At 54.4% G+C, this 11,977-nt stretch overlaps 1 protein-coding gene across 4 annotated transcripts in view; it reads left to right on the top strand.

Moving 5' to 3' along the window:
- Nucleotides 1-11,751, top strand: part of LINGO1 (leucine rich repeat and Ig domain containing 1) — a 168,034-nt gene extending 156,283 nt beyond the window's left edge. For all 4 annotated transcript variants that reach the window (XM_054077687.1, XM_054077689.1, XM_054077690.1 and 1 more), the window contains one exon: nt 9,457-11,751. In XM_054077687.1, coding sequence (XP_053933662.1) covers nt 9,469-11,310 — 1,842 coding nt within the window. In that variant the 5' untranslated portion in view covers nt 9,457-9,468 and the 3' untranslated portion in view covers nt 11,311-11,751. The remainder of the gene's footprint in view (nt 1-9,456) is intronic.
- Nucleotides 11,752-11,977: the final 226 nt, after the last annotated feature.

Raw genomic sequence — 11,977 nt, forward strand, 5'->3', positions numbered from 1 at the left:
GAAAGCATCTCTTTCAGCTCAAGCAAAACACAACAAAACCACCCCAAAGCAGCCCTCTGTCGCGGGCAGCGGGGGAACCGCTCCATCCCCACGCTGGGTTCCTCCTTTTTCTCTGTGCCCACAGGCTCAGCGCGATCACCTGCTGGAAGACAGAAAAGACCAGGGAACAGCGTGGCTCCCTGCAGCATGGCTGAGGCTGCCGGCATGCTGACAGCCCTTATCGTAGGCATTAAACCAATTGTGCTTTTCTCCCCTGCTCCAGCTGCTTCGCAGGCTGCTCTGCACCGAGCCCTTCTCCAGCACAACGCTGCGGGGTGGCACTGTGTTCCTGGGATGCATTCCCAAAGATTTGCTGGGACATAGCACGTGCAGCCAGTGCCGGCTCAGTTTGGGGCACCCCTGCCAGTGAAATCAGTGCATTTGATTTCACGAAATTGCTTTAAAACACCCTAGAGTTCCCAGTGTTTTGTCTTCTCCTCTCAACCAGCTTTTTCCTTCTTGCCTGGGGGATGGTGGAGGGTTGGGTGCTGTGCCAGGACCCCAGAAGCTCTGTGTGCAACCCCCATACCTGCAGAGGACACATAACACCTGGAGCCCAAATCCTGGCCAGGCCAGGTCCCACAGCACCTCCCCAGCACAGGGATTCGGGCTCCAAGGGCTGCTGAGGTGGTGGCACTGCCCAGCAGCTCCCACTCGCAGCCCTGCCCGGCTTCGTGGGTCCGGCTGACTCGGGGACAGGCAGGCTCAGCCGTGGCTCAGCACAGTTTGTTTTTATCTAATCTATTTTGTTGTTGAATGAAACAATAACAGCAAATACAGGCCCTGAAGACAAGCCATAAATAATGCAAAAATCAAACAAGCGAGAAAGGGCGAAAGAAGAAAGAATTATACATGTAAACCAGCACAGAGAAAACCAGGCTGGGGAAAGGAATCTTCTCTCCCCATTTGCCATCATTTGTGCTTTCTTTGAATCACTTTTTTCTCCACTTCTCTCTCTCTAGAATTCCTGCGGCACTAAATTTGATATTATGTGGACAAAACTCAATAATAACTGGGAGACAGAGAGAGAGAGAGGTCTGGCTTGCGGGAAGGAAGTGGATGGAGAAGATCAGGGCCTTTGTCTCTCAAAGCTCCTTGAAACACATCTGAGCCCACAGTCCCGCTCTGCCCTCGTGTCCCCATGGGAGACAGGGCAGGGACACCTCTGCTGGTGCCACCAGGGCTGGCAGGGCTGTTGGTCCTGGCAGCACGGCCTGCGTGTGCCCTTGCTGCCAATGTGTTCTCCCAGAGCCATCGTTGCTGGGCTGGACTGCAGTCGGCCTCTTCCAAAAGGCTTCTGAGGCTGCTTATTTTAGACAGCAGTTTAAAAATACCGGGGCCGGTCCTAAAGGGAGGTAAATCAGCAGGTTTCCCTGGAGTCAGCGAAGCTGCTGGATTTGTGTCTTCTGAAGTCCTCTTGCTATTGTCCCAGAGGTTTCCAAGGGAAGATGGAGCGCTCTGGAGCAGCCCTGGTACTGTGCTAGGTGTCCTGTTGTAGGGGTATTTGAGGGGTGTGGCATGGGAACAGAAGTGGTGCCGTAACTACAGTCTTAAGCTTAAATTAAACGTAAAGAACATGATCGGTCCCTGTGTCTGTAGCACTGCAGGCTCAGGATGCGCTTGCTGTTCGCCGCTTGCTGTGACTGTGTGGCATTTGGGACTTTGATCTGGGGGTTCTGCCTTGAAGGACGCAATGGGGACACAGCAGCTTGGACTCGTGGCTGTTAGAGGGGTCACATCACAAAGCTTCGGCTGTGTTCGCTTATGGGGTGAGGTTGCTCATGGGACCAAGGTGTTGGGCTGGTTTGGTATTTGCCCTCCTGCTGAGCCAGCCATGGATAAAGGAGGGCGGAAGGCCTTGGGGTTCTCTCTTGTTTCTGTTTGTGGTCCAGGTTTTCTCCTGCTGGAGCTGCCGAGTGCTGAGCAGAGCTCCAGGGCACTGTAGAACCTTTGGGCAGAGACTGATGGCTGGCAGGGATGGGATGTCCCCAGACAGGGAGCGATGGGAAGGGAACAACTCATGTTGGTGCCAGACGGCCTCTCTGGGCCCTTCATGGCGCCCTGAGGTATGGTTTGTTCATTGGGATTACCAGGCACGTTGACTGGCTCGCCGAGCTGTGGGGACGCTGGCCCTGGCCCTGGCACGGGGACCATCCTTCGGGGCTGGTGCCTGGGCCTGGGGACGCGGGAGGCCACTGGTCACTGCACCCAGCATCGAGGTGAACCCGTACAGAAATGCCATCTGCTCCTGATCTGGAGGAAACATGCCCTGGCAGCGGGGTGACTTTGTACCAGCCGCTTTGATGCTACGTCGGGTGGAGTCCTGCCCCCGGCAGAAACGCAGGGTTTCGCACAGGCAGCGTACAGCTGCGCTCCAGCTGATTCAGCAGCACCGCGACAGCGTGCTGAGCTGCACAGAGCGGCCCCGGGGCCCCGCGGAGCCGACGGGCAGGACGGCCAAGCTCATGGGTGTTCAGGTACCGCTTGAATCATTTCCCTGGAAAATACAGTCCTCCCTCCAGCGCAACAAGAAGGGGCGGCTGCCAGCCACGACTGAGCTGTGCTGGGAGAAGGCAGATTTTAACCTGTGTGCGCAGGAGCGGGACAGTGGCCCAGGCTCTGGCAGCTGGCAATGCCCTACTCTTCCCAAAGGGCATTTACGGGTGCTGCCTCAGGAACAGCCTTGTCCCAGGACGCCTTGGGCACATTAGGGGATGGCTCGTGACCTTGGCGTCTCTCCCAGAGGACACTCTTTGGGCAGATCTTTCGTATCTCTGGTGCAAGTGTTTCCATAGCCATAAGAAGAGCCTGGGGTTTTTCCGTCCTCCTTTCACAGCTATGGACAGTGAAGAAAAAAACTTCTACAGAGACCCTCGTGCAATACTGAAGCCTCCTCTGCACAGCACTTGCTCATCACTCAAGTCTCTGCTGAGCCGGGGGCCTTTGGGTGAGCATCTAAAACATCCTGGTGACCCATCCCATGTCCTCGGAGACAGGAATCCCAGGAAGATTTGCCAAAATAAAGGAAGAAGAAGGTGAAGCACTGTTGAACAGCTGGTGCTTGTTCTTTCCCACATCCCAGTGCGCACCATCCTCCTGCTGACCCAGCCTGAAACATCTCTGCTGCTGGAGTCCCAAGACCGACCCTTGGGAGATCTTCTCCCAGCAAGCACAGCTCTCCTGTTCTTTGTCTCACAAGCAGAAAACCATCCCTTCATCCTCCTGGGTTGCCTAACATGGGAAGCTTGAACGACCAGCCAGCAGCGGTGGGCCAGCCCGCATCCCAGCCACCATAGTCAATGAGTAGCAGAGCGGCGCTGGCTCCGAGCCTGAGCTCCACAGTGTGCTGCACCCTTATTCTCCTCATTTATCTCGTGCTAGCTCAGGGCTTTACACCCCCGGCATCCACAGCTGCCTTTGCGATTACTTATTGATCACTTGTCAGGATGTTTTCTTTGCTGATGGGGCACTGAAGCATGTGTAGCCAAAGAAAGAGAAAAGATGTTCAAAACAAAGGAGCCAAGGTGTGAGGAGGGTGAGCAGCTCTTGCACAGATGTGATCGCAGCAAGAAACAGCCTCAGCAAAAACTGCGCTGAGCTTCAGCACCCTGCAGACATGACCGGGATCTCACCACTCTCCAGGTTAGCTCTGGGCCATTGTTGGTTGTCCCCCTGCCGTGCATAACTGTCCCTGCGTGGGATCGAGCAGATCCACAGTGGACAGCTGGGATGGCTGGGATGGACAGCCCCCTTCCAGCACCCTGACCCCTCAGTCCACTCTCTTGTGCATCTCTCTCCACTTTCTTCTGCTTTTCTTGCCCTTCGGCTTGGTGCTTCCCTGACTTAATCCCTGCTGCACTGAGGGCACCATGCCTTGGGTGGAAGAGACGGTGTTGCCACAGGGAAATGCCTTTGCAGGGCAGCCCTGCAGGCCGGCTGCGGGGGGATATCTGGTGCCAGGCAGGCGGTTTCAGTGCCGGAAGGGGATTTGCATCTTAAATACTTCTTCATGCTCTTTTACAGCCTGAGAGCAACTGCCAGAGCAGATCAGGTTCCCGCACACCTATTCCAGGCTCCTGTCTCAGAGCGGCTGAAAGCAGATACTTCAGAAAGCCGAGCAAAAGCTCCCAGCTGAGAGTCATGCCTTGATGTGGGTGAAGGGGAGCCGGTGACCGTGGGCGGCTTGTGGCTGGACGTTCTGGGGGCCGTCTGCTCTCTGCCTGCGTTCATTGCTGTGCGCTGCTTCCTTGTGGGTCCCCACTGCCCTGAATGAGGCACTGTTGGAGGCGTCTTCTGCTTTTTTTCTGTCCCACTTCTTGGTCTGGATTTTGGGCCAGGAGAGGATACGGGGCAGCCTTTTGCATCACGTTGATCTGTTTTCAGATCATTAACAGCCCTGTCCATTGGTGAAGACCCAGAGGAAATGGGGCAGCATCCTCTGAGATTGTGCCTCCAGCTGCCCTATCCACAGCCCTGCCAGTGCTCTGGGCTTACTTTAGGAGCTCCTCTTTGGTTTCTCTTTACCCGTGTGAAGCAGCACGGCCCCAGAAGGGAAAATGCTCCCTCCACCCTATGTGCTTTGGCCCCTGTTCCCACTCTGGGCACGGGGGAGGAGAGCAGCTACTGCCTTTTTGTGTGTTCCAGGGACTGGCTGGAAAAGAGGAGGATGAGGGAGCAGGTGGGGCGAGGATGAGGGAGAGACAATGTGAAAAGGACCACAAATGTGTGCTGGTTGCAAAGGGAATGATGGAGAGAGGAGGAAATAGGCACAAATGTGTTTGGCAAATGGAAGCTTCTCCCTTTGTTTTGCTGCTTTGCAGATAGCTGGAGGAACACTTAGTGCAGAGCCCGGGGTCTGGATAAGCAACTCTTTTAGCAGCAGGAAAGGTTGTTAAATATTTATTTGTAAACCTGGAGTCTTTAGCTCTAAAATGTAGTCAAGTTCAATAAAATTTGATTTAGCTGGAGCAGCTTAGAGGAGACGAGAGCACTGACTCTGAGCGCTGTGTCTTGGCAGCTTCATGCAAAGATAGCGGTGAGCCCATGGCTGACGCGCATCCATTCCCGCACCCACACATGGGTGCCTGGTGCCGCTGGGATCAGGCTGGCCTCTGTGTTCCCCACGGCATTGCATCAAGGTCGGCTTCTGCAGGGATGGATGGGATGGGGGAATGTGCTCCCCCATCCCTGCTGAGCCCACCAAACCCTCTCCCGCCCTGGGGATATGGCTCGCTGCGTCCTAAATTGCCTGTTGTCGTTCGATGCTCTCGAAAGCATCTGGTTCAAGGGTGAACGTCTCCCGCACTGTAATTTATGGCTGCCAGGTGGGGGTTATAGCTGACTCGGGGATTTTTGCCGCTCTCTTGCTGTCAGCACGGGAGACAGATCGCTTGCAGCCAAGGAGCACTGGCACAGCCCCGGCTGCCGGGCACCCCTGTGGGGTGGTGAGCAGGGGACAGCAGTGATGATGGAGGGCACGGGCAAGCATGCTGCCCACTCTCGGGGCAGGAAGGCAGTGGCAGCCTTGGGAGCAAATGCTCTTGCCACGCCTGGGCTCCGTGGATTGTCCCCTGGGTTTGGTTTCCCCAGGGCTCTTCTTCCCACGCCAAGGCAGCCTGTGCCCATCACGATGGCGTGAACCCCACACACGTCAGTGCTCCAGCCTGGCCCTGGGCTGCGTTTCCAGGCACAGGCTCAGAATAGCATCTTTCCTCCCAGCGTGGATCCCAGCCGGAGCCACTCAGCAGGTCTTGCTGCATTTAGCACCAAGGCAGCGTGGCTCCAGTGCACATATCTGTGCCTCTCAGGATGAGTCTGGCAGCTTCCCTGGGGGAAGGGGTTGTATTTGGAGCTCTCATCCCTAGGGTGGTGAGGACAGGGGTCAGTAGGTGCCATGGCTATGTGTATGATTTGGGTTGCACTGGTTTGCTCAGTGCCCAAAGGCAGTGAGTCCACCAGCTGCTCCTTTCTTATCGATTCTTTTTTATAATGTGAGACATGAGAGCCACGTTCATGCCAGAGGGCTGCAGCTCTCCCTGGGCTCGCCTGACCTCTGCGTCATCTCCTGACCCTGCCCGGCGGCTCAGGCTGGGGCTGTGGCTGGGTGCCCTGCAGGAATGCTCGGGCACGTTTCAGGGTCCTCCACAGGGTAAGTCTGGGAGGGCTCCAAGTTTTGGAAAGCCGCTGGTGTGCGTTGTCTCAGCTCTTACCAGTGTCCTGCAGACGGCAGCTGCTGAGCAGCCACTCCTCCAGTGACACTAAGCCCCATCCTCAGAGTCCCGCAAGCCCATCTGAGGTGGCTGCGGCCCCTCGCCTGCCCAGCAACACATGACAGCTGGATGGACATCCCTAGCTGTGGGCTGAGGTTTGGGGGACAGATGGACAGACATCCCTAGCTTTGGGCTGAGGTTTGGGGCACAGCTGGATGGGCGGCTGTAGCTTTGGGCTGAGTTTGCTGATGCAATGCGAGTTCGGCCACTATGGGGACATATGTGATGGTCACTGCAAAGCCATATGTGAGTTGTTGACCTTAGATCACACAGAATTCACAATTTTAGGTTTTTTTAGAAGGGCATCTCTTAATATCTGCCTCGCCTTGAGGCGTGAATATTCCTCTCTAAAACAGCCAGAGGTAAATGGGAACTAGAAGTGATTTAAAGCTCATCTTAGCCCAGAATTTTCCAGCTTATTCATTGTCTTTCTCCCAAAGCTCTTCTGTGACTCTGGCTATTAAGATTACAGATGTTTTTGTCAGGGATTGTATTTATCATGGATTTAAATTTAGCTGAGAACTAATAACATGTGAGGTGTGTCTAGACTTTTATTCTACACAAGTGGGCTTGTCTTATCTTTAACACCATGCAGATTTTGCTTTATTCATCTATCACTTCTCTGTTTATATTTTATCCATCGTCACGGCATCGCTCCTACCAGCTCCGACTGCTGCCTCTCCGCCAAGGCCAGCAGCACGGCACCAAATGTGTTGGAGGTGTAGACCCCTTCCCGCTGGTGGTGAGGCAGGATTTGGCCTAAGGGAGGTCCAGGCTGCTGTGGGAGCTGCACACGGGGCCCTGCGGCAGGATTCGGCTCTCACCCCTGCTCCGCACTCGGCTGCACGCACGGGCAGAGCTGCGATTTCAGCGCAGAACAGAGCCAAATAAGGCCGTCTGCCTGGCACTCTAATGAGCTGAAGTCTTTTCAGCCCTGGTATAATTAAGCCCCTCAGCCTGTATTTTGTTTTGCATGCGGTGTTTTGCTTGCTTTGATGACTTTCTCAGCACGGCTGTGAGGAGCGGGAATTGGTTTCTGAGAAACACCGGCCAAGGGAGGCTGTGTGCGAGCCGGAGCGTGTTGGCAAGCGGGTGGTGAGAGCGGCAGTGCCACCGGCACCGCACGGGAAGGGAGAGGGGACACTCACCAGCCCCATGCTGCCATGGGGAGAGGTGGCAATGGTAGCATGGGGAACCCCTGGAAGAGCCTGAGGAGCACACCCATGTAGAATCAAGGAATAGTTAGGGTTGGAAGGGACCTTAAAGGCTTATCTAGTTCCAACCCCCCTGCCATGGGCAGGGACACCTCCCACTGGATCAGGTTGCCCAAGGCCCATCCAACCTGGCCTTGAACACCTCCAGGGATGGGGCAGCCACACCTTCCCTGGGCAACCTGGGCCAGGGCCTCCCCACCCCCATGGTGAAGAAATTCTTCCTTATATCAAGCCTAAATCTGCCCCTCTCCAGCAGCGGCCCTTTGCCTGGGAACTGCCAACCGGTGGTGCCATCCCAGCGTGCCGGCCCCAGCCACATCGCAAAGGCAGTGGCAGCCCCGCTTGTATTTGTAAGGCTGCCCAGCACCGTCAGCACGAGGGAGGTGATGACACGGGAGATGATGAATTGTAAATACTCGGCAAATGGCTCTTAGCAGCCTGGCCCAAGCCCAGGCAAACCCACTGGAAATGCTTCCACCGGACTGGGAGGTGCTGGCCCGGGACTGGCGGGAAGGAGCTCAGCACTGCTGCCAGGGCAGCTGTGTGGGATCAGCTCCTGGCGCTGCACCGCGATGATGGGTTGATGTGCCCCAGCAACCAGCCCCACCACAGAGGTGGCAGGGGAAGGGAACGGAGGACAGCAAACAGGGAGGAAACCAGGGCAGGATTTCTATGCAGACTCCGGACCTCACAACCAGATCACCTGGAGTGCCAAGTCCTGGGTGTTTCCAGTATGGTGCTGGTGGGTGTTTCTATAGCCAGTCCGTCATCCTTCATGCTTGCATCTTACAAAGACCTTTTGAATCATTTTTTGGGAACCAAAGTTATACTTGGGTCATAGATCTATATGAAACGGTGAACATAAACAGACGCAATGGAAGTAATGCACAGCATGTGTACCAGACCCATAAATAGTGCCGGAGCAGGGAAGGTAAATGCACCGGCTATTTAATGATGGATACAAACAGGGCCAATGGAAGTAATGTATGGAGTCTATTCAGCGATAGCCATAAATAGCATTAGTGGGAGCAATGCAGAGTGCACACATAACAACAGATACAAGCATGGTCTGGAGTAGCTGTACATCTAATATGCAATATTAATATGCTTTGATCCCTCATAACAGCTTGAGCAACAAGGAAATAAATGCAACAGAGGCAGCACAGCAGGGAGCATTCGCCTCCGCTTGCCAGTGGGTCAGGGTGGATCTGGGCTGGGGCATAAGCCAGATCATAACCCCCAGCTGGGTCTCCCAGCCCTCCCCAGGGAAGGAAGGGCCTTTCCCAGCTGAGTCGAGGCCGGCTGCCTCATCCCACATCCCCCTGGACCTCCCACCAGGCTGTAGTTGGCTCTGTGGAGGCATCCAACATCTGGTTGCTGTCTTAGAGGGGAACAGTGGAGCTCTGCACCTTGCAGGCAGGCAAGGCGAGAGGCAAGGGATTATTCCTGTGGGCCTTGCACCAAACCCGGCTGCTGGGGAGCCTGGGGAGGGTGGAGGAAGGGCAGTCGCCCCAAGCAGGGTTCCCCCAGATGCTCAATCCCGTGCTCAGCTCCTCTGCATTTGCAAAGCAGCCTTTATATTCAGACTCCATCTACAGGGAACTGAATAATTTTGAGAGCTTAAAATAGGATGTAGATAGATGTGTTTAGTATTAATTTTTTTTTTTAACAAGCCAAGGAAGCAAGGTCTGTCTGACACAAATTCCTGAAGGCTTTCCACTCAAAGTCTGCGCACGTTCAGTCGTTAAGTGGAAAGTTGGGGGGTGGGGAGGAGAGATGGTCTTGTAGCTGAAGAGATGGGTTTCAGCTGGAAAATGAGAAGCTCTGTGGTGCCTTCTGCCTTAACATCAGCTCTATCAGGACAGTAAAATGTGATTGTGCCCATTGTTTGCTTACGTCCACCTTGCTTTTTCTCTCCCCCATGTTACCTGCAGGTGAGAGATAGGATGGTAGCTGGGGAGGCGAGTATGCGCAGCCCAATCCTGGCCTGCTGGCAGCCGATTCTCCTCCTGATGCTGGGTTCCATCCTGTCTGGCTCCGCCACAGGCTGCCCACCACGCTGCGAATGCTCTGCCCAGGAGCGTGCCGTCCTGTGCCACCGGAAGCGATTCATGGTCGTGCCAGAGGGGATCCCGACTGAGACCAGGCTGCTGGACTTGGGCAAGAATCGCATCAAGACACTCAACCAGGATGAATTTGCCAACTACCCTCACCTGGAGGAGCTGGAGCTAAATGAGAACATTATCAGTGCCATTGAACCTGGGGCTTTCAACAACCTCTTCAACCTCAGGACGCTGGGGCTCAGGAGTAACAGACTCAAGCTGATCCCTTTGGGGGTATTTACCGGACTCAGCAACCTTACCAAGCTAGACATTAGTGAGAACAAAATTGTGATCCTCCTAGACTACATGTTCCAGGACTTGTACAACCTGAAGTCTTTGGAGGTGGGGGACAACGACCTTGTCTATATCTCCCACCGGGCCTTCAGCGGCCTCAACAGCCTGGAGCAGCTGACCCTGGAGAAATGCAACCTGACCTCCATCCCCACAGAGGCCCTGTCTCACCTTCATGGCTTGATCGTGCTGCGGCTGCGCCATCTGAACATCAACACAATCCGGGATTACTCATTCAAGAGGCTGTACCGGCTCAAAGTCCTTGAGATCTCACATTGGCCCTACCTGGATACTATGACATCCAACTGCCTCTACGGGTTGAACCTGACCTCCTTGTCCATCACCCACTGCAACCTGACATCCATCCCATATGTGTCAGTGAGGCACTTGGTTTACCTCCGATTCCTGAACCTGTCCTACAACCCAATTGTCACCATCGAGGGCTCCATGCTCCATGATCTGCTCAGGCTGCAGGAGATCCAGCTGGTGGGAGGGCAGCTCACCACGGTCGAGCCCTTCGCCTTCCGTGGCCTCAATTACCTGCGCATCCTGAACGTGTCAGGGAATTTACTCACCACCCTGGAGGAATCGGCCTTCCATTCGGTGGGCAACCTGGAGACACTCATCCTTGACAACAACCCCTTAGCCTGCGACTGTCGGCTGCTCTGGGTTTTCCGTCGGCGATGGAGGTTGAATTTCAACAAGCAGCAGCCTACCTGCTCCACCCCTGAATTCGTCCAGGGCAAGGAATTCAAAGATTTCCCCGATGTCCTCCTACCCAACTACTTCACCTGCCGCCGAGCACGGATACGGGACCGCAAACCTCAGCAGATTTTTGTGGATGAAGGCCACACGGTCCATTTTGTCTGCCGGGCAGATGGGGATCCGCCCCCCACCATCATGTGGCTCTCTCCGCGGAAGCACCTCATCTCTACCAAAACCAACGGGCGGCTCACTGTCTTCCCTGACGGCACGCTGGAGGTGCGCTACGCCCAGATCCAGGACAATGGCACCTACCTATGCATCGCCAGCAACGCGGGTGGCAACGACACCATGCTGGCCCACCTGCACGTGCGCAGCTACTCCCCGGACTGGCCCCACCAGCCCAACAAGACTTTCGCGTTCATCTCCAACCAGCCCAACGAGAGCGATGCCAACAGCACGCGCGCCACCGTGCCTTTCCCCTTTGACATCAAGACTCTCATCATTGCCACCACCATGGGCTTCATTTCCTTCCTGGGCGTCGTGCTCTTCTGTCTGGTGCTCCTCTTCCTGTGGAGCCGGGGGAAAGGCAACACCAAGCACAACATTGAAATCGAGTACGTGCCACGCAAGTCCGATGCGGGCATCAGCTCTGCCGACGCACCGCGCAAGTTCAACATGAAAATGATTTAACCAGGCAACAATTTGCAAATAATAATGGTGTTTTTTTAAAAAAAAAAAGAAAAAGAACAAATGAACAAATAAAAATAATTGAAAAACAAACGTTGCTACAAACATACCGACCTCTCTCCTTCCACCATGCCCTTCGCCCCCGTCCAAACCCACTGCACCCGCACTGTCACCACCTCTTTCTCCTCCTCTTCTTTATACCAGGAAAACATTCAGCTGATGTCTTCAGGACTCCTGTGTTTGTAAGGACTTTGTCTGATGGACTATGGTGTCAGATATATAATTCTAAAAGGGAAAAACAACAGGGGGGGCAAAAAAAGAAAGAAAAAAGAAATAAAATCAATAAAAGTTACGAACTTTCTTCTGTAACTTTGATTTCAATAATTATGGATTTTTATGAAAACTTGAAATAATAAAAAAACCCTATTTCCTATAGATAGTTGGAATGCAAAATCTTGACTTCTTGATCTGTCCAGTTCTGTATCTCTGGCCAGCACTCGCTTTATCGCCTCGGAGGCATTTTCCAGCCGCCTCACCTGGAGCAGCCACAGGCCAGAGCAAGTCTCCCACTGATGCCAAAGGTTTGCGCTCCCCCAAAAAGGCACTTCGCGCCGTGTCTTGGGCCCTGCACAGTACCAAGAAGAATTTGACTTTTTTCCCCCAAGGACCG

Source organism: Cuculus canorus, chromosome 12, assembly GCF_017976375.1.
Source record: "Cuculus canorus isolate bCucCan1 chromosome 12, bCucCan1.pri, whole genome shotgun sequence".
In the NCBI taxonomy this organism is placed as follows: Eukaryota; Metazoa; Chordata; class Aves; order Cuculiformes; family Cuculidae; genus Cuculus; species Cuculus canorus.